Source organism: Oncorhynchus nerka, linkage group LG28 (genome assembly GCF_034236695.1).
Source record: "Oncorhynchus nerka isolate Pitt River linkage group LG28, Oner_Uvic_2.0, whole genome shotgun sequence".
Classification (NCBI taxonomy): domain Eukaryota; kingdom Metazoa; phylum Chordata; class Actinopteri; order Salmoniformes; family Salmonidae; genus Oncorhynchus; species Oncorhynchus nerka.
This window is the reverse complement of record NC_088423.1, coordinates 27604133-27624309: the sequence shown is the minus strand read 5'-3', so window position 1 is coordinate 27624309 and position 20177 is coordinate 27604133. Positions and strand designations below refer to the sequence as shown.

General features: G+C 42.3%; 1 protein-coding gene across 1 annotated transcript in view; it reads left to right on the top strand.

The window, feature by feature from the left end:
* The window catches only part of pyroxd2 (pyridine nucleotide-disulphide oxidoreductase domain 2), a 35011-nt gene that overhangs the window by 11440 nt on the left and 3394 nt on the right, over window positions 1-20177 (top strand). Inside the window, exons 2-11 of the mRNA XM_029640293.2 lie at window positions 4099-4118; window positions 4240-4333; window positions 4550-4623; window positions 6760-6915; window positions 7141-7294; window positions 7445-7506; window positions 13384-13481; window positions 13596-13737; window positions 14004-14138; window positions 17247-17319. Of these exons, the coding sequence (XP_029496153.1) occupies window positions 4099-4118; window positions 4240-4333; window positions 4550-4623; window positions 6760-6915; window positions 7141-7294; window positions 7445-7506; window positions 13384-13481; window positions 13596-13737; window positions 14004-14138; window positions 17247-17319 (1008 nt within the window). The remainder of the gene's footprint in view (window positions 1-4098; window positions 4119-4239; window positions 4334-4549; window positions 4624-6759; window positions 6916-7140; window positions 7295-7444; window positions 7507-13383; window positions 13482-13595; window positions 13738-14003; window positions 14139-17246; window positions 17320-20177) is intronic.

Genomic DNA, 20177 nt, shown 5'->3' with positions numbered 1-20177 from the left:
ATAATTTTCCTCCTGAATGGAGGATACTATTTATTAGTGACATGTGTGTTAACCATTGGAAGAGTGCACTGGAGATTCCCTTCCACGTGTTGCACTCTGAGTGACTCCTATGTCGTTATTGTCAAGAGTAATTTGATTGGTTAGGTCTCTAACCTTCTTACTGATTGTAGCTAGACTGACTGTCACTGGTATTGGTACTGGTTCTCAAAGGGACCAGTTATCCTAGCGATTTATTCTAAAATATAATACTACCGGAGCACATGATTGGAGCATTTTACTAGTTGTATTGTAGTTGAACCTACACATGGCAAGGAATGATTATTGTTGCCATTTGGTTTGGAGGTGGACACAAGTCCACTGGACTTCCTTTACGACCAGTGTGGTACACCTCAGTACTATCTTAGATGTGTTCTAAGATAATCCCTGTCTAGGGGCATGTCTGCTCCTTACTGTTCACTGTTCATGTCTGCTCCTCACTGTTCAGTTTACAACTGGATTTGATTTATGCTCTGGCGGCCTCATACGGTGTTGTCTGTATGCACGACCCCCCCACGGCCTCGATGAGGCTCATCATGGGTCTGGGCTACTATTCCCCCCCTTTGTGTCTCGGGACCCCCCCACCAGCGGGTGGTGTTTGTGTCCGAGGTGCAAACGAAAAGTTCGGACCCTATGTACGAGTTGTCAGTGGCCGCGTTATGAGAATGGCTGTAACCTTTCAACCAAATCTCCTGCTGTTTGTGTTTCAAAACACTCAGTGGCTGTCGAAGCATGTCAATCACCACCGCGTCCGCTGTGGCAACCTCTTCAGTACCTGCGAACTTAGACGAGGATATCGGTCTGTGATATCGCAAAGTGTTTCACCAGTGGGAGTCATCGGGTCAGTTGCTGGACTGACGCCATTAGTATCATTGTAAGGGGTGACAGTCCCCAACAAAGCGGAAGGTGTGTCATCGGAAGCAGAGTATACTCTGCGCATCAATGTTTTTCTTGCTGAGACGGCCGCAGTGTTTGCGGAAGTGTCCGAAGGGCAAGAGGAGTTCATCTCAACTACCGTATTGCACGACTGCAAGGAGGAGGGAAGTTGCGTATTCACAGAGACAGCTGGCTCGAAATCATGAAAAGAATGGTCAATCAGGTTGGCTGATGGAATGTGTCGAGATAATAATATTTCCTTGGATCGGATTCTGCCCCAAGAGGTTTCTAAACATCTTTTTCCCAAGGGGTGCTTTCGCAGAACCACTGAATTATAATTTCAAAGCTGTGGCAAGTTTAGCGTAGTCATTTAGCACGTGTTGCTGTTGTAAACGAATTAACCTTGTCAAGTGTCTATTCGACGTTCGCTTCAACAGGTAAACCCTGTCAGAACACGTAGTATTCGGGTAGCCATCCAACGCATCCTCTATGTCAGCTAGGAACGTCTCAGTATCGTTTGGCTGACCTGGAACGGGGTCAAAGGAGGGGAGTTTGTCAATGTATTCCACGCCAAGCGGGAGGAGAGGGTTGGCTTCATCCTGTGGAGAGATTGGGGCCAAGAGGAGAAGCCACGCCTTGTTGTTGTTGGCCAAGAGGAGCAATATTACTCAGTGCCGAATGGCCAAGAGGAGAAGACTGAGGGACACCTGAGGGAGGCAAGGTCTGAAACCTATCGTCTTTACTCCTGTGTGTACAGGGCTCCGGTTGCTTGGATTGGTAGTCACACTGTAGAGCGCGACCATTCTGGACTTTCTCCAGATGGTACCTAAGGGTGGTATTCTGCTGCATTGCAGAGTCCACTTGAGCTCTTAGAGTACTGATTCTGGACACGTGAGTGTCACAGTTGCTCCTTTCGGTCTCAAACGTATCTGTCATGGTTTGCAGATAGAGGTCTTGAGTAGGGAGCGAGAGATTTAGTGACAAGATTTCCTCCGCTTGCTTAGAAATCAATATTTCCACCTTCATCACCTCATTCATTTGGTCAGCGACTTCAATGAGTTCTGCTGATTTGTCATCCAACTTTGTCATTGTATTCATTAACTGATCGTCTTTGGTCTGCAGCGTTTTGAGTAGAACCGTGTTACTTTGAGTAATGTTCGACAAAACTGCATGCATGTTATCAAGTTGAGCGCTCCTGTTTGTAGATAACTCGTCAGATTTATCTAGTTTGGCGTGAACATCATCGTATTTAGTTTTGGCTAAATCGAGTTGTTCCTGTAGCATTTGATTTTGTTCCTCTAGAAGACGATTTTGTTGAAGAGCTTGTGCTTGTTCATCGTCATACGTTTTTACAATTACATTTAATTGTTCAGTTTTCAAGCGCAGTTCCATAGCTAGCATAATTTATCAATTTTCTGCATTTGTCTTTGGTTTCCCAGTTCTCGCCACCTGTCCCTTTATGTCTATCATTACCTGCTCGTGCTTCAGCTGTGCTATGCGGTATTGGACAGATGCCAATCTCGGGTGGCAAGACATCAGGGCTAGACTGGAGAGAACCTTTACGAGGCCTGCGCCCGATGGTGGATTTTGGAAAGCGTTGTTGTCTGCTTTTCCACTAATGGCATAATTAGGGTTGGTATCGCTGCTGAGGTCAGAGATCAATCCATTTGCGGGTGGAAGTTCACTAATTATCGGGCAAGTGGGGACTACCCCCTCTGATAGCTTGCACATTATTAGAACATTTTGAAAGGAAAAAATGTTTTCCCTAATTTTCCAAAGTTTGGTTTTGGAATAGCTGCAAAGACAATTTTAATCTATTTATAGACGTTAATGAACCATCAGTACTGGACAGTACTGTGGAAGTTGGACGTGAATGAATTTGCAAAAGCAAATTGAATTAATCAATGATAATGATTAAAGCATACCTGGATAGGCTATCTGTGAATTAAACTTTAAATTAAGTTGGTTCAATTTAGAAAGGTATGTTCGAAAATTTAAATAAATAAATTGAATGAGACGATAATACCCAAGCAATTAGGTACAAATGTTAGGTACATTTACCACTGTGGTACACTTTCCCCTCAGGCCAAAGCCATATGGGATTCCCGCTAGAGGCGGGACTGATTGATTGTGCTTTGCAGAAGCATATTTTACTGATTGATCAAATTTATTGAAGAATCAAACCTGAATAGGCTATCTGGGAATTAAACTTTAAATTCACCTGGGAAGTTGGTTCATCTAGGTTACTATTGCACATTTTAAGGTGTCTCATTTAATTGGAAGAACCTAGAAAGGTATGTCCAACAATTTAAATAAATAAATGGAATGAGACCCAAGCAATTGAGATTGCAGGATTATTTGAACGTGATCCACGTTTGGATTTCCAACACTTCTTTTAAGAGATGTACTTGCGATTCTTCACCACCAGTGATGCAGAATGCTGAAATCAAAGGGCAGGACTTCCGTCGCGCAAGGTGGAGGAATTTAAACATTAAGTACAAGTACAATTACCACGATCCATTGTGAATCTACTGTCCGGTCTGTATTTCTTTTAAACCTATTACGGAAGAGAGAAGAATGCGCGATTGTGAGGTGATATAGAGAGCAGCTGTTGCTTCAAAAAGTATCTCTACCTGAAAATACAGTATCTAAGTGATTGATAGTTGGTAGTCATAAAAGTATGCCTTATTTTGAAGAACTACAACATTTTGTCAGACAGCAAAAGCAGCAGCTCTGTAGAGGTGAGATTACTTGGAATTAAATAATAAAGTAATTAAATAAAACATATGTAATATGCACAACAACTGAAATATCTTATTGAAGTAATGTTAATAAATGATGATAAGCAGTAATGGGCATCACTACCATCATGGGACTTTTATTGTTTTATTCTGTGTTGTTACAGCCTTCAACCCTCATAATGCAAAGTGCATTTAATGTTTAAATTATCAAAACAAAAATTGAAAAACCGTGATTATTTTTAAAATAATTGAACCGAAACTGACCAAATAAACACTAATCGCTCAGCACTAGTGGATGAGAAACAATGGACCGGAGCCAAATTAGATTAATAGTTTCTGCAAATGTAGATTTTGTCAATATATTGTTGCTGGATTTACTATAGCAATTAGGGCACTAGTATCTTTATAAACGGATGTTTGACACTCATATCATTTTTTATTGTAGGACACAATGGACTGGTAGCGGTAAGTGGATATTTGCTTATCCAAATATATCCATCTCCATGAATGTGTGACATATCTAACTTAATTTACGTGTGTGTGTCTACATGCATTATGTTAATAGTTTGTGTGTGTGTATTCACAGGCAGCCTATCTGCAGAAGGGTGGGCTGAAGACAGCAGTTCTGGAACGCAGACATGTTCTGGGAGGGGCGGCAGTGTCGGAGGAAATCATCCCAGGTGAGGTTCACTCTCTCTGGTGACAGACTCCTGCTACAGAGGGTCCCTCTGGAGGTCATGGTAGTGCAGCAGGGTGTTCAGTAGAGTCAACACAGACATTAAAAGAGTAGAAAACCTGCTCTCACATAAAAAAATGTGTGTTCTTATTGTAGAATCTCAAGTTGTTTACTATGTAGTTAATGTGTTTCCTTTTCATGTCTGTATGTCTGTCTGCAGGTTTCCATTTCTCCCGGTGTTCCTATCTCCTCAGCCTGCTCAGACCACACATCTTCAGAGACCTGGAGCTCAAGGTGAACAACCAGCCATCATACTTGATATATCAGTGATCTTCTATGTAACGTCTGCAGGCTTTTGAAAGAATGAACTGATCATTATGTCTTTGAATATTTAAATCAATCAGGTGTGTTACAGTGGCTCTCACAAGTATTCACTCCCCTTTCATCACATTGTATTGTGTTACAAAGTGGGATTAAATTAATTTAATTGTCGTTTTGTGTCAACGATCTACACAAAATACTCTGTAATGTCAAAGTGGAAGATGAATGAAAAATAAAACAGTAATATATCTTTATTAGATAAGTATACACCCCCCTGAGTCAGTACATGTTAGAAACACGTTTGGCAGGGATTACATCTGTGAGTCTTATTAAGTTAGTCTCTAAGCGCTTTGAACACATGGATTCTGCAATATTTGGCCATTATTATTTAAAACATTCTCAAAGTTCTGTCAAGGTGTTTGGGATCATGGCTATACAGCAAGTCTTGTCATAGATGTTCAAGCTGATTTAAGTCAAAACTGTAACTAGGCCACTCGGGAACATTCCCTGTCTTCTTGGTAAACAACTCCAGTATAGATTTGGCCTTGTTTTTTAGGTTATTGTCCTGCTGAAAGGTCTGATGTAAAGCAGACCGAAGCACATTTCCTCAAGGATTTTGCCTGTGCTTAGCTCCATCCCATTTCTCTTTATCCTAAAAAACTCCCCAGTCTTTGCCGATGTCAAGCATACCCATACCATGATGCAGCCACCACCATGCTATTCTGTGTATTTTATTATTTTTTCTCTGTCATTTAGGTGATTCTTGTGGAGTCACTACAATGTTGTTGATCCATCCCCAGTTTTCTCCCAACACAGCCATTGAACTCTGTAGCTGTTTTTAAATCACCACCATCCCTGAGCAGTTTCCTTCCTGTCCTGCAGTCCAGAAGGCCAACTGTATCTTTGATGTGTCTGGGTGGTTTAATACATCATCCACAGCATACTTATTAACTTGACCTTGCTTAAAGAGATATTCAAAGTCTGCTTATTTTTATTGTTACCCCATCTACCAATCACTGCCCTTCTTTATCAGGCTTTCGAAACGCTCCCTGGCTTTGTAGTTGAATCTGTGCTTGAAATTCAATACTTGACTGAGGGACCTTACAGATTTAGTACAGTTGAAGTCAGAAGTGTACATACACTTAGGTTGGAGTCATTAAAACTCATTTTTCAACCATTCCACACATTTCTTGTTAACAAACTATAGTTTTGGCAAGTCGGTTAGGACATCTACTTTGCGCATGACACAAGTCATTTTTCCAACAATTGTTTACAGACAGGGACCACGCAGCCGTCTTACCTCTCAGGAACGAGGCGCGTTCTGTCTCCTAGAGATGAACGTACTTTGGTGGGAAACGTGCAAATCAATCCCAGCTGGAGGAAACAGGTACAAAAGTATCTAAAGTAAAATGAGTCCTATATCGGCCGCTCAGCAAGGAAGAAGCCACTGCTCCAAAACTGCCATAAAAAAGCCAGACCACGGTTTGCAACTGCACATGGGGAAAAAGATCGTACTTTTTTGGAAAATGTCCTGTGGTCTGATGAAACAAAAATAGAACTGTTTGGTCAAAATGACCATCATTATGTTTGGAGGAAAAGGGGGTGGCTTGCAAGCCAAAGAACACCATCCCAACCGTGAAGCACAGGGGTGGCAGCATCATGCTGTGGGGGTGCTTTGCTGCAGGAGGGACTGGTGGACTTCTGACCTAAGACAGGGAAATTTTACTCTGATTAAATGTCAGGAATTGTGAAAAACTGAGTTTAATTGTATTTGGCTAAGGTGTATGTAAATTACCGACTTCAACTGTATGTATGGGGGACTTATTATGTAACTTATTATGCAATTTTGTTAAACCAGATTTTACTCCTGAACTAATTTAGGCTTGACTAAAAAAATACTTATGCAACAACTATATTTTAGTTATATAATTTGTAAAAATGTGTAGAATTTTCTTTTCACTTTGACATTATGGAGTATTTTGTGTTGATCAATAACACCAAAAATGACAATTAAATCTATGTATTTCAATCTGTAGGTCAACAAAATGTTAAGTAAATCCAAGGGGGGTGAATACTTATGATACCCACTGTATGTGTGTGTGTGTTCAGAAACATGGACTGAAGTTGTACATGCGGGACCCCCATGCCTTCACCCCAATGTTGGAGGGGGGGGTAGGGGGTCTCCCCCCTCGGTCTCTACTGCTGGGCTCAGACCTGGCCATGAACCAGAGGGAGATCGGCAAGTTCTCTGAGACAGACGCCAAGGTGGGTAGCAATATAAGATAGACAGCTTACTGTACAGATGCTGTTTATTGTAGATGTTAGCTCACTTAGCTCTATTAGCTAGTACTCAGTAGGCTACAGTAAAAGGAGGAAATGGAGGGGAGTAGTGATTGTTTCCCCCTCTCCTTGTTATGTAATTAACAGTAACTCTTTCTGTGCCTTTCCCTCTCCCACTCTCCCCCTTTGCCCCCCCCCCCCCCCCTCCAGGCGTACCCAGAGTTTATAACCCACCTGGATAAGTTAGCGGTGGCCATCCACCCCCTCCTGGACTCGCCCCCAGTAGACATCGCAGGGTTAACCGGGGGGGCCCTGAGGAGGAGGATGGCAGCACTGAGGAGTGCCTTGCCCCTTGTCCAATGTGGTACTAAGTTGTTTTCCTACATGTTTGTAGGGTGAATAAACACAGCTGAAATGTTAAATAATGACTGTATTATTTATAATACAATACATCTGTTTTTATTTTTCAATATATTGCATAATAATACTCACCTTTTCTGTTGTGTGTTTACAGGCTTGAAACTGGGCAAGAACATTCCAGACTTCTATGAGATCATAACTGCACCAATAATGAAGGTTGATAGACCACCTATATCACTTTGTTTCCTTCACTTATCATGGCTTCCATTTAGACTGTGATTAGTAGAATGATGTGAGTTGGCCTACTCACACTCTCTAGTACCACCCTCTTGCTTAACAGGCATGGTGTCCATTCAGACTGAATTTCTGCTCTATAACTCCTGTGTTCCCTTTCAGTATATACTATGGGGAGGAAACAACCAATCATATTCACCTGAAGTAAACTAAAATCACTCCCAATGGGCCAATGGATGCAGAGTTTGCCCTCGGAAGCTCAGCCATCCTGGCTATAATACCAGGGGTCGCATTAATTTCCTAGATTCTCAGCTCTTTAGCTCGCCTGAAGGAAGAATGTGCAACGCAATTGGCAAACCTTTCAGGTGTCGATCCAGCAGGACAGCTCCTCTCAGACCCTGAAGTATTACGACAGCTCCTCTGGTGCTTTGTTGTGCCAGCCCTGTGTGATGAAGGTCACCAGCTTGGAGAGAGTGGGGTCGTCTGCTGATGCCTTCTGGAGCTCCTACAGTGTTGGAGTGGAGTGGGGAAATCCCCTCGGCAGAGAGGTCAAATCACACAAAGTCAATGGCAGGGGTGGAGAAGAAACCCTTTTCTCCATTGAGAGTGAGGTTGTGTTTCTGCCAGTGCAGTGAACACACTGTGTAGGTGCTCATCATGGACCCTGATGGTAGGCCTGTGAACAGAGATATCATCGAGGTAGATGGCCACCCCGGGATCCCTGCGAAGAAAGACATCAAGATCTTTTGGAAGCAGCTGGGTGCCGAACTGAATCCAAATGCCATACGCTTGTAGTGGAAGACCCCGAAGTGGGTGATGAACGCTATGAGATTGTGGCTGCTTCGGTGTAGCAGCACCTGTAGGTATCCCTGGAGCTGTAGAAAAGGGCAGTGAACTCTTCTGCAGGGGGTATTTGTCTGGGAGGATGGCCCTATTTGCTGCTCTAAGGTCCACACAGGTGGAATGATCTCTTTTTTACCACCGCCAGGTTTGCGATCCAGGGGGATGCATCAATAGCCTCGATGATGTCTTCCTCTAGCTGGCACCGGAGCTCGGCATTGATATCTGCATGCAGGGCCAGTGGGACACAGCGTAGAGGTTGTATGACGGGGGTCTCTCCACTTAGGATCTGAGCAGAGTGGTCTGTGTCAGTGAGAGCAAGAGGCTGGAGAGGGGAGGCTAGCTTTGCAGCAGATCCTGCAGTGGACTCCGCTTAAATAACTGGAGTGCCTTTGCCAGTGACAAATCATCAGGTTCAAGTAACAGTCTTTCACGTACTTTCTTGTTGTTTGTATGCTCGGTTAGTTGGTCATGTACCATTTCCTCCTGCCGTGCCCCAAATTTACACTAGCTAGCTAAGCCCCGTAGATTTGCCACACACTGGTGTACAGACTCACCAGGCAGCTGATGGTGCCGTCGGAACTGAAACCGATGGAGACGGGCACTTTGGGGTGTAGAGAAGTGTGTCACCTAGAGAGCCACAGCATCAGCATAACCAAGTGTCCCGAACACATGCTGTCCCTATGCGCCTTGGCAGTGTAGCACCAGTGCTTTTAGCCAAGCGTCACTCACGTCTTGTAAGCCCAGTGCAGTAATGTATGTTTCAAAATATGGAATCCATTGAGTCCATGGAACTGGGGGCTCACCAGGCAGAGCGAGGAAGGGAGAGAGTGGTGGTAGGGAAACCTTCAGCCATCCTAGTAGCCAAAGGTTTGAAGGTTAGAAACAACCACAGGTGTTAGAGCTAACTGTACTTGTTTAATCATAACGTCAACTGAACAATACAGAACGTGGGGTGTAACATAACCCTAGGGTCAACCACTGTAACAATAACATCTCGCATGACTGTTCTACTGTACAGTCATAACAATTATCACTTGGGAATTATGTATTATCACTTGTGAGTGATGCCCAGCTTGTGCAGTAAGGCAAGAAACAGCGCATGACTTTTTTTGGGGCAATTTTTATTTCAAAGCAGTCACACATCATGTAGCCTAGCCCATAGACCTATATACAGTGGGGCAAAACAGTATTTAGTCAGCCACCAATTGTGCAAGTTCTCCCACTTAAAAAGATGAGAGGCCTGTAATTTTCATCATAGGTACACTTCAACTATGACAGACAAAATGAGGAAAAAATGCAGAAGATCACATTGTAGGATTTTTTATGAATTTATTTGCAAATTATGGTGGAAAATAAGTATTTGGTGACCTACAAACAAGCAAGATTTCTGGCTCTCACAGACCTGTAACTTCTTCTTTAAGAGGCTCCTCTGTCCACTCGTTACCTGTATTAATGGCACCTGTTTGAACTTGTTATCAGTATAAAAGACACCTGTCCACAACCTCAAACAGTCACACTCCAAACTCCACTATGGCCAAGACCAAAGAGCTGTCAAAGGACACCAGAAACAAAATTGTAGACCTGCACCAGGCTAGGAAGACTGAATCTGCAATAGGTAAGCAGCTTGGTTTGAAGAAATCAACTGTGGGAGCAATTATTTGGAAATGGAAGACATACAAGACCACTGATAATCTCCCTCGATCTGGGGCTCCACGCAAGATCTCACCCCGTGGGGTCAAAATGATCACAAGAACGGTGAGCAAAAATCCCAGAACCACACGGGGGGACCTAGTGAATGACCTGCAGAAAGCTGGGTCCAAAGTAACAAAGCCTACCATCAGTAACACACTACGCCGCCAGGGACTCAAATCCTGCAGTGTCAGACGTGTCTCCCTGCTTAAGCCAGTACATGTCCAGGCCCGTCTGAAGTTTGCTAGAGAGCATTTGGATGATCCAGAAGAAGATTGGGAGAATGTCATATGGTCAGATGAAACCAAAATTGAACTTTTTGGTCAAAACTAAACTCGTCATGTTTGGAGGACAAAGAATGCTGAGTTGCATCCAAAGAACACCATACCTATTCAGACGGGCCTTTTCTTCCTGTGAGGCCCGTCAAATCCTCTTTTCAGATGGGCCTGGACATGTACTGGCTTAAGCAGGGAGACACGTCTGACACTGCAGGATTTGAGTCCCTGGCGGCGTAGTGTGTTACTGATGGTAGGCTTTGTTACTTTGGTTTCAGCTCTCTGCAGGTCATTCACTAGGTCCCCCCGTGTGGTTCTGGGATTTTTGCTCACCGTTCTTGTGATCATTTTGACCCCACGGGGTGAGATCTTGCGTGGAGCCCCAGATCGAGGGAGATTATCAGTGGTCTTGTATGTCTTCCATTTCCAAATAATTGCTCCCACAGTTGATTTCTTCAAACCAAGCTGCTTACCTATTGCAGATTCAGTCTTCCCAGCCTGGTGCAGGTCTACAATTTTGTTTCTGGTGTCCTCTGACAGCTCTTTGGTCTTGGCCATAGTGGAGTTTGGAGTGTGATTGTTTGAGGTTGTGGACAGGTGTCTTTCATACTGATAACAAGTTCAAACAGGTGCCATTAATACAGGTAACGAGTGGAGGACAGAGGAGCCTCTTAAAGAAGAAGTTACAGGTCTGTGGGAGCCAGAAATCTTGCTTGTTTGTAGGTGACCAAATACTTATTTTCCACCATAATTTGCAAATAAATTCATTAAAAATCCTACAATGTGATTTTCTGGATTATTTTTCTCCTCATTTTGTCTGTCATAGTTGAAGTGTACCTATGATGAAAATTACAGGCCTCTCTCATCTTTTTAAGTGGGAGTACTTGCACAATTGGTGGCTGACTAAATACTTTTTGCCCCACTGTATACCGAGTGACTGACTGAAAGGGAGTATACATTTATGAGTATAACTACTGTTCCCTAAAGGAGGGAACAAGGTATAACATATTTTGGGCCGCACCTTCAGATGATTTGAGCTCGCTGAAGAGCAGTACTGAATTGAGAAAATTAATGCGAGCCCCGGTATCATAGCTAGGAAGGCGGGGCTTCCGAGGGCACGCTCGGTACCCATTGGACCGTTGGGTGTGATTTCAGTTTTCTTCCTGTGAATATGATTGGTCGTTGACTCACCCATAGTATGTTATACCTAGTTCCCTACGTTCTACTCTATTTCTCAGACCCTAAACCAATGGTTTGAGTCAGAGCTGTCTATATATATGTGTGTGTGTATATGTATATACACACACAGTTGAAGTCTGAAGTTTACATACACTTAGAGTTGAGTCATTAAAACTCATTTTTCAACCACTCCACAAATTTCTTAGTTTTGGCAAGTCGGTTAGGACATCTACTTTGTGCATGACACAAGTCATTTTTCCAACAATTGTTTACAGACAGATTATTTCAGTGGGTCAGAAGTTTACATACACTAAGTTGACTGTGCCTTTACAGCTTGGAAAATTACATACAATTATGTCATGGCTTTAGAAGCTTCTGATTGACAACATTTGAGTCAATTGGAGGTGTACCTGTGGATGTATTTTTAAGGCCTACCTTCAAACTAAGTGCCTCTTTGCTTGACATCATGGGAAAATCAAAAGAAATCAGCCAAGATTCGCATTCTGTCTCCTAGAGCTGAATGTACTTTGGTGCGAAACGTGCAAATCAATCCCAGAACAACAGCAAAGGACCTTGTGAAGATGCTGGAGGAAACAGGTACCAAAGTATCTATATCCACAGTAAAATGAGTCCTATATCGACATAACATGAAACGCCGCTCAGCAAGGAAAAAGCCACTGCCCCAAAACCGCCATAAAAAAATCCAGACTAGGGTTTGCAAATGCACAATGGGACAAAGATCATACTTTTAGGAGGAATGTCCTCTGATCTGATGAAACAAAAATAGAACTGTTTGGCCGTAATGACCATCGTTATGTTTGGAGGAAAAAGAGGGAATCTTGCAAGCCGAAAAACACCATCCCAACCGTGAAGCACGGGGGTGGCAGAATCATGTTGTGGGGGTTCTTTGCTGCAGGAGGGACTGGTGCACTTCACAAAATAGATGGCATCATGAGGTAGGAAAATTATGTGGATATATTGAAGCAACATCTCAAGACATCAGTCAGGAAGTTAAAGCTTGGTCGCAAATGGGTCTTCCAAAAGGACAATGACCCCAAGCATACTTCCAAAGTTGTGGAAATGGCTTAAGGACAACAAAGTCAAGGAATTGGAGTTTGTATTGGAGTCAAGGTATTGGAATCCTATAGAAAATCTGTGGGCAGAACTGAAAAAGCGTGTGCGAGCTAGGAGGCCTGCAAACCTGACTCAGTTACACCAGCTCTGTCAGCAGGAATGGGCCAAAATTCACCCAACTTATTGTGAGAAGCTTGTGGAAGGCTACCTGAAACATTTGAAATAAATAAAAGCTGAAATAAATCATTCTCTCTACTATTACTCTGACATTTCACATTCATAATCTTAACCTTATCCTGACCTAAGATGGCAGTGTAGCCTAGTGGTTAGAGTGTTGGACTAGTAACTGAAAGGTTGCAAGTTCAAATCCTTGAGCTGACAAGGTACAAATCTGTCATTTTGCCCCTGTTCCTAGGCCGTCATTGAAAATAATACTTTTTTCTTAACTGACTTGCCTAGTTAAATAAAGGTAAAATAAAAAAAAATAAGACAGGGAATTTTTACTCAGATTAAATGTCAGGAGAATTGTGAAAAACTGAGTTTAAATGTATTTGGCTAAGGTGTGGCTAAGGTGTATGTAAACTTCAGACTTCAACTGTATGTATATATATATATATATATATATATATATATATATATATATATTCATATATATATATTTTGCTAGAATATTGAATAAGAATATTGGCGTTGCTATCTAACCCTTCCTCATCTGATTCTACTTGCGTCCATGTTGTAAAGCTTTACAGCGTCTTCTGTGCCTTGCTGAATATCTATGCCATTTATTTTTAATTTTCAGATCCTGAACCGTTGGTTTGAATCTGAGCCTCTTAAAGCCACACTGGCTACAGATGCTGTGATAGGAGCTATGACCAGCCCTAACAGCCCTGGCAGTGGGTGAGACACACACACATACACACCACACACACCCCTCTCAGAATTAAATAGAACGTTATATTGTATATATGTTTTGGAAAATAATGTTTTCCCCTTTGTATCTCCCATCCGCAGGTATGTCCTCCTTCATCATGTGATGGGGGAGCTGGAGAAGGAGAAGGGAGCGTGGGGTTATGTGGAGGGGGGCATGGGAGGGGTGTCCAAGGCCATTGCTAGCTCTGCCCGCTCCCACGGAGCGGACATCTTTACTGAACAGGTCAGCTGGCTGGATAGGCACGGCTTTCACATTTGTTCTATTCCATAGTGTTTTTCAGTTAATGTTAAACTGTAATGGTCCAGCTGATTATAATCCAGTGAATAAACATACACACAGCCATATAGGGCAGATTTAATTTCCCCAGGAGTGGTTATCTAGTGGTTCCCTAGTTGGTAACTCAACCTTTTGAATTTAACAGCTAATGGGAAATATAATGTGTTCTTGTGTGATATCTGTGAGTGGGTGTGCATGCATATGGGTTACAGGATGTGCATCAGGTCTTGGTTGGGTCAGATGGCAGTGCCAAGGGGGTGGTCCTGAAGGATGGCACAGAGATCTACAGCAGAGTGGTACTGTCCAACGCTACACCCTACGTCACCTTTAAAACACTCACCCCTCAGGTAAAGCATCTTACAGGTAACACACTTTCACATCTTAACACACCTCAAGACTGGTGATTAACTTTAATCTCCAGTCAGATTGAATATGAGACTGACAATGTGAGACTATCCTGTTGGAGAACAAGCTCAAAATTCCATAGCTCATTCACAGTGCCTTCAGAAAGTATTTAGACACCATGATTTTTTCCAAATTGGTTAGGTTACAGCCTTATTCAACTAAATAAATCCTAATCAATCTATACACAAACCCCCACAATGACAAATGAAAGCAGGTTTTAAGAAATGTTTGCAAATGTATAAAAAAAACAACTGAAATATCACATTTACATAAGTATTCAGACCCTTTACTCAGTACTTTGGTGAAGCACCTTTGGCAGCCTTGAGTCTTCTTGAGTATAACGCTACAAGCTTGGTACACCTGTATTTGGGGAGCTTCTCCCGTTCTTCTCTGCAGACCCTCTCAAGTTCTGTCAGGTTGGATGGGGAGCGTTGCTGCACAGCTATTTTCAGGTCTCTACGGAGATGATCGATTGGTTTCAAGTCCGGGCTCTGGCTGGGCCACTCAAGGATATTCAGAGACTTCCTGCGTTGTCTTGGATGTGTGCTTCAAATCAAATCAAATCAAATTTATTTATATAGCCCTTCGTACATCAGCTGATATCTCAAAGTGCTGTACAGAAACCCAGCCTAAAACCCCAAACAGCAAGCAATGCAGGTGTAGAAGCACGGTGGCTAGGAAAAACTCCCTAGAAAGGCCAACACCTAGGAAGAAACCTAGAGAGGAACCAGGCCATGTGGGGTGGCCAGTCCTCTTCTGGCTGTGCCGGGTAGGGCTGTTGTCCTGGAGGAAGTTGAACCTTCACCCCAGTCTGAGGTTCATCAAGGATGACTCTGTAATTTGCTCTAACCACTAGGCTACCCTGCCGCCCCAATTGTCTTAAATCATTTATTTATTACTAACTAAGTAATTCACAGAAATGCATAAACAAACAAACAAGGTAAATGTGTTTACAAGAAATGATAGGGGAATGTGCCCTAGTGGGCTAAACCGGCATTGCGGCTTGTTAGACAAAAGGGGAAGTGGGGGTCAACTGAGATGAGACACTACAAAATTGATAATTATAACAATTGAAATGCTAATCCTTTGCACATGAACGCTCACTCATTCGGGAACAATTGTAATCAATATATATATATTTACACTCAGTGTGTCGTCTGGATCTTTGTTGAAAAGTTAGTTTCTGTTGGAGAGTTTCGTCCGCTCTCTCTCTCTCTCTCTCTCTCTCTCTCTCTCTCTCTCGGTCTTGGTTAGAGGGGATAGTTCAGAGTGACATTCATTCATTTGTTATAGAATGGATGTTTTGGCGGTTGTCGTTCTTTGTGTTCAATGATACCGAATTCCTAGCTGCAGACTAGTAATTAATATCAAAGACTTGTTCTTATTCTGTCGGTATCGATAGTCTAAGAGTTTAACCACGTGGTATGGTTAAAAGATTCAGCAATGGTCTACAACCTTTGTCCTCTCCTAATGGAGAAAAACATGGTCTGGTGATAATTTCCCAAAGTTGGGTTTTATTCGGAATTGCAGAAAAGGGGCTGTCCCAGGATGCCTGACCCTAACTGGGCTCAGGGAAATCAAATCCTCTGATTTAGTTCAAATCAAAAGGGAATTGTATTTTCCTTCATTAAACAGTCAGAAATCATATTACACAATTTTACAAACAGTATCATACTCACTCATTCATCTTATACAACGATTAGATGTAAACCTCATATCTGAGGCTATTATATAAACAGCGTTATGGTAATGTGGCCACACCGTCTCCCATGAGCTTCCCCAAGTTGTAACAAATGGACCAGTTCGTAGCTGGATTCTTCACCGATCTTTTATACTTTCTCCAGAACATGAAATTTGTTCATACCTCAAGTTCTGTGAGGTGGAAGAAATTCCTTTGTGCTCTATGAAAATTGACTCTGCCTCTTATACTATGTGGCCATGTGGCAGGGTCTTCTCAGGAATTTACGACCTCTCTCTGACCACAGCAGCCTAGTTGAAGGAGGCAAGGGGGAGGCAGGGAGAGGGGGATGGGGCTTGCTATACCCAAAGAGGGCAATGTCATGACTTGATGCTGTCACAACCATGTTTCAATGTAGGGAGGGTGCCATGTTTCTTCTAGACATGACTCTTGGCATTCAGGCCAAAGAGTTCAATCTTGGTTTCATCAGACCAGAGAATCTTGTTTCTCATGTTCTGAGAGTCTCTTTAATTGCCATTTGGCAAACTCCAAGCGGGCTGTCATGTGCCTTTTACTGAGGAGTGGCTTCCGTCTGGCCATGGCCTGATTGGTGGAGTGCTGCAGAGATGGTTGTCCTTCTGGAAGGTTCTCCCATCTCCACAGAGGACCTGTAGAGGTCTGTCAGAGTGACCATCCGGTTCATGGTCACCTCCCTGACCAAGGCCCTTCTCCCCCGATTGCTCAGTTTGGCCAGGCGGCCAGCTCTAGGAAGAGTCTTGGTGGATCCAAACTTCCATTTATTAATGATGGAGGCCACTGTTTTATTGGGGACCTTTATTGCTGCAGAAATGTTTTGGTACCCTTCCCCAGATTCCTTTGACCTCATGTCTTGGTGTGTGCCTTTGCAAATCATGTCGAAGCAATTGAATTCACCACAGGTGGACTCCAATCAAGTTGTAGAAACATCTCAAGGATGATCAATGGAAACAGGATGCACCTGAGCTCAATTTGGAGCCACAAAGGGTCTGAATACTTATGTAAATAATATATATAATATCTTTCTTTTTTTCATAAATTTGCGCAAAATTAAAAGAAACGGTTTTCACTTTGTCATTAAGGGGTATTGTGTGTAGATTGCTGAGGATTATTTTTTATTAATCCATTTTAGAATAAGGCTGTAACATAACAAAATGTGGAAAAAGTCAAGGGGTCTGAATACTTGAAAAAGTAGGCTATTGAAAAGACAATAGCCTATATACATTACTTTCAGGAAGACAACAAAAATTGTTCAAAAAATATTGTACTCAGAAGTGTAATATCGTGTTTGTGTCCTCTTACCTTAACCCTAACCCTTCTGTTTTGCTTCTCACAGAGTGCTCTTTCTCCAGCGTTCATCAAAGCTGTAGATCAGATAGACTACACCTCCCCTGTCACTAAGATTAATGGTACAACCCGTATGATATCTACCTCATACTTTTCTTTTGAACTACCTTTTTTCTCAAGTACTTACTGAACTTAAGTACTTAAAGTACTTACTTTAAGAAACCCTTAGCGTACAATTTCTGTAGCCACGAGGAAATCGAAATAACATAATAAAACTAAATCGCCATCAGAATTTGTCTGATTAAACTAGAGATATCTGTTTTTTTGCATGGACTGTGTCTCAATCCACTGCCCTTCCGCATTTGCGGTGAAAGTTGGCAGAGCTAGAGTGGTGATTGTCAGACCATGAGACCAAATAGGTCTTCTCACAAAGTTTTTTCAGCTGTATGGGTGGCTGGTCTCAGAAGATCCATCAGGTGAAGAAGCCGGATGTGGAACTTACACACACAGATGTGGAGGTTACACACGGCTGGCGCCGTTACAGGTAATCTGCGGATGTGAGGCCATTTGTACGTACTGCAAAACTCTCTAAAACGACATTGGGAGGCAGCTTATGGTAGAGAACTTAACATTAAATTATCTGGCAACAGCTCTGGTGGACATTCCTGCAGTCAGCATGTCAATTGCACGCTCCCTCAAAACTTGAGACATCTGTGGCATTGTGTTGTGACAAAACTTCACATTTTAGAGTGGCCTTTTATTGTCCCCAGCACAAAGTGCCCCTGTGTAATGGCCATGCTGTTCAATCAGCTTCATGATATGCCACATCTGTCAGGTGGCGGGATTATCTTAACAAAGTAGAAATGCTCACTAACAGGGATGTAAACAAATTTCTGGACAAAATTTACTTCAGCTCATGAAACATGGGACCAACACTTTACATGTTGTGTTTATATTGTTGTATGTAAAAAAATAAATAAAAATAGTTTCCTGCTCTTTCTTAGATCTCTCAGATATAGGACAGACACTTCAGACCAAACTTCCTTTTTATTTTCTGTTGTTCCATGTAGTGAATCTGTTTACAATGCATTTCTATTGGCTAATAGCATTAATGCAAAATTCAATGTTTCATCCCCAATTTTTTCTTATACCTTTAGGGGCCTTAAAGCTAAATTATCCTTGGTACAACTGGAACTAATATATATATATATATATATATATATATATATATATATATATATATATATATATATATATATATACACGCAGTACCAGTCAAAAGTTTGGACACACCTACTCATTCAGGGGTTTTTCTTTATTTTTAAAATGTTCTACATTTTAGAATAATAGTAAAGACATCAAAACTATGAAATCATACATATGGAATCATGTAGTAACCGAAAAAGTGTTAAACAAATCAAATATATTTTCTCTTTTAGATTCTTCAAAGTAGCCATCCTAGATGACAGCTTTGCACACTCTTGGCATTTTCTCAACCAGCTTCATGGGGAATGCTTTTACAATAGTCTTCAAGGAGTTCTCACATATGCTGAGCACTTGTTGGCTGCTTTTCCTTCACTCTGCGGTCCAACTCATCCAAAACCATCTCAATTGGGTTGAGGTCAGGTGATTGTGGAGGCCAGGTAATCTGGTGCAGCACTCCATCACTCTCCTTGGTCAGATAGCCCTTACACAGCCTGGAGGTGTGTTTTGGGTCATTGTCCAGTTGAAAAACAATGATCGTCCCACAAAGCGCAAACCAGATGTGATGGCCTATCACTGCAGAATGCTGTGGTAGCCATGCTGGTTAAGTGTGCCTTGAATTCTAAATAAATCACAAACAGTGTCACCAGCAAAGCACCATCACACCTCCTCCTCCATGCTTCACAGTGGGAACCACACATGTGAAGATCATCCGTTCACCTACTCTGTGTCTCACAAAGACACGGAGGTTGGAACCAGAAATCTCAAATTCGGACTCATCAGACCAAAGGACAGATTTCCACCTGTCTAATGTCCATTGCTCTTGTTTCTTGATCCAAGCAAGTCTCTTCTTCTGGATTAATTGTCAGAGTAGATTTCAGGTAAAATAATAAACCAATGTTTATATCCCAGGACAAATTATCTAGCAACAGCAAGGTAGCTAGCTAAATTGCGATGAATGTTTCATGTGTTTCGACCTGTCCATAAATTAAAATAGTTGGTTCAGAGTTTGTTTAGATTTTTTAACCTGCGTGTCCTGATCGCATCTGGTGTGGATGAACAAAATCAACATGCGTCTCATTGTCGTCACACGTCATCAGAGTGCGTATCTGATCACTGTATGCTGGAAAACACCCGGTTGTTATTTTTGATTCAAATAAAACCGCTATTAATTAAATAAGATTTTGAAACCTGTTTTTGCATGGATTCCGTGGCGAGTTTAGCTTTAAACAACTAGGAACCACCGCTAACCAAACAACAGTGCTAGGTGGCTGTACTACAGACACCGGTCGTCGTCGTGAGAAAGAAACCAACCTGGATACTAAGGAGATCCTGAGGGAAATCGATGAATACCAACAGCTTTACACGATGGAGGAACAACATAATCCATCATGGAAAGATCCGACTACCTCGCAAAAGAACTCTACCCCGACAAAAGAAAGAAAAACAGATTAATCTACAGACACGGACGATTTACTTACCGTTGAAGTAGAGGCTAGTGTTTCGGCTGGAATCCATGCAACACTGGAAAAGTTGTGTGAGGAGGTAGCAGGGCTAAGGGGGAGTATGGGGTTTAGCCAGAGTGAAATTCTCACTCTCCAAGGAGAGAACAAGGCACTCAGCCAAGGTAAAAATCCACGATTCCAACATGGATTGTCTACTCAAGGAAAACGTGGTGATGGATTCACCGCTAGTCATACAAAGTCGTAGCATGCGTGAAAATCTAATGTTTTCCTGGATTCCTTAGGACGCATCCAATAATCCAGATGGTGCGATC